The sequence below is a fragment of the Nerophis lumbriciformis genome, linkage group LG19 (assembly GCF_033978685.3).
Source record: "Nerophis lumbriciformis linkage group LG19, RoL_Nlum_v2.1, whole genome shotgun sequence".
Lineage (NCBI taxonomy): Eukaryota > Metazoa > Chordata > Actinopteri > Syngnathiformes > Syngnathidae > Nerophis > Nerophis lumbriciformis.
The window spans coordinates 250,001-250,839 of NC_084566.2; the positions used below are offsets into that span (position 1 = coordinate 250,001).

An 839-nucleotide genomic window follows, 5' to 3' on the forward strand; every position below is an offset into this window, starting at 1 on the left:
GGTGCGAGAGATGTTCGAGTCCCAGAGAATTGGCTTGAATAATTCGCCGGTGAACGGGAATAACAGCTGCCAGATGTCCTTCCCCCCCAGCCAGTCCATCTATCGCACTTCCGGAGCTTTTGTGTACGACTGCAGCAAGTTCTGACGGACTGAAGCCGAGCCGCACATTCACGGACTGACAGACACACACACAAGGACTCGAACTCGCGCTATTTCTTAACAACTGTGTTACCACAAATAACACGTAAGTCTCCCCTTTTCTCCCTCCTCCTGGCTTTATACACTATATTAAACATGCATATAGTAATTTATTTCCAAACTGTAGCCGGATTATTATTATATGGACCAAACACCAAGAAAAAAAACACTATTTCTAACCTGACCTTAAAAGTGTTCCATTATAAAAGTGACTGAAGGAACATGTATATCGCCCTACTATCTCAACGATTCTTCACAAGTATTTTTTTTTTCTTTACTTTTTTGGAAGGATTTTGCTTTGTTTGTTTAATAAATTGTCATTTTATGTGAGCTTAAACGTTTTAAAAGACTGGTTTGTTGCAGACTGTGAGGACAGGCTGGGGGTTTTAATGTGGACTTTTTTTTTTTTTGAACTTTTTCCACAACAAAATATAATTCTAATTCGTTTAAGGCAAAAATATTGGTTTCATTTAAAATGTTCAGATTTTTTTTTGGGGCATATTAAAATAGCAATATTCGTGTTAATGCACACTTTTATGCTAACAGTGATATAGGCTATGATATGATATATATCATGATATGTTATGAATATGTGGTAATATTGCCAACTTTATTGTGGTTGACTTTGTGTGTTTGTGGCG

At 37.1% G+C, this 839-nt stretch overlaps 1 protein-coding gene across 1 annotated transcript in view; it reads left to right on the forward strand.

Annotated features, from left to right (window-relative positions):
- LOC133619060 (forkhead box C1-A-like) overlaps positions 1–535 on the forward strand; it is a 1,976-nt gene extending 1,441 nt beyond the window's left edge. Inside the window, exon 1 of the mRNA XM_061979928.2 lies at positions 1–535. This exon is cut by the window's left edge and continues 1,441 nt beyond it. Coding sequence (XP_061835912.1) covers positions 1–145 — 145 coding nt within the window. The 3' untranslated portion in view covers positions 146–535.
- Positions 536–839: the final 304 nt, after the last annotated feature.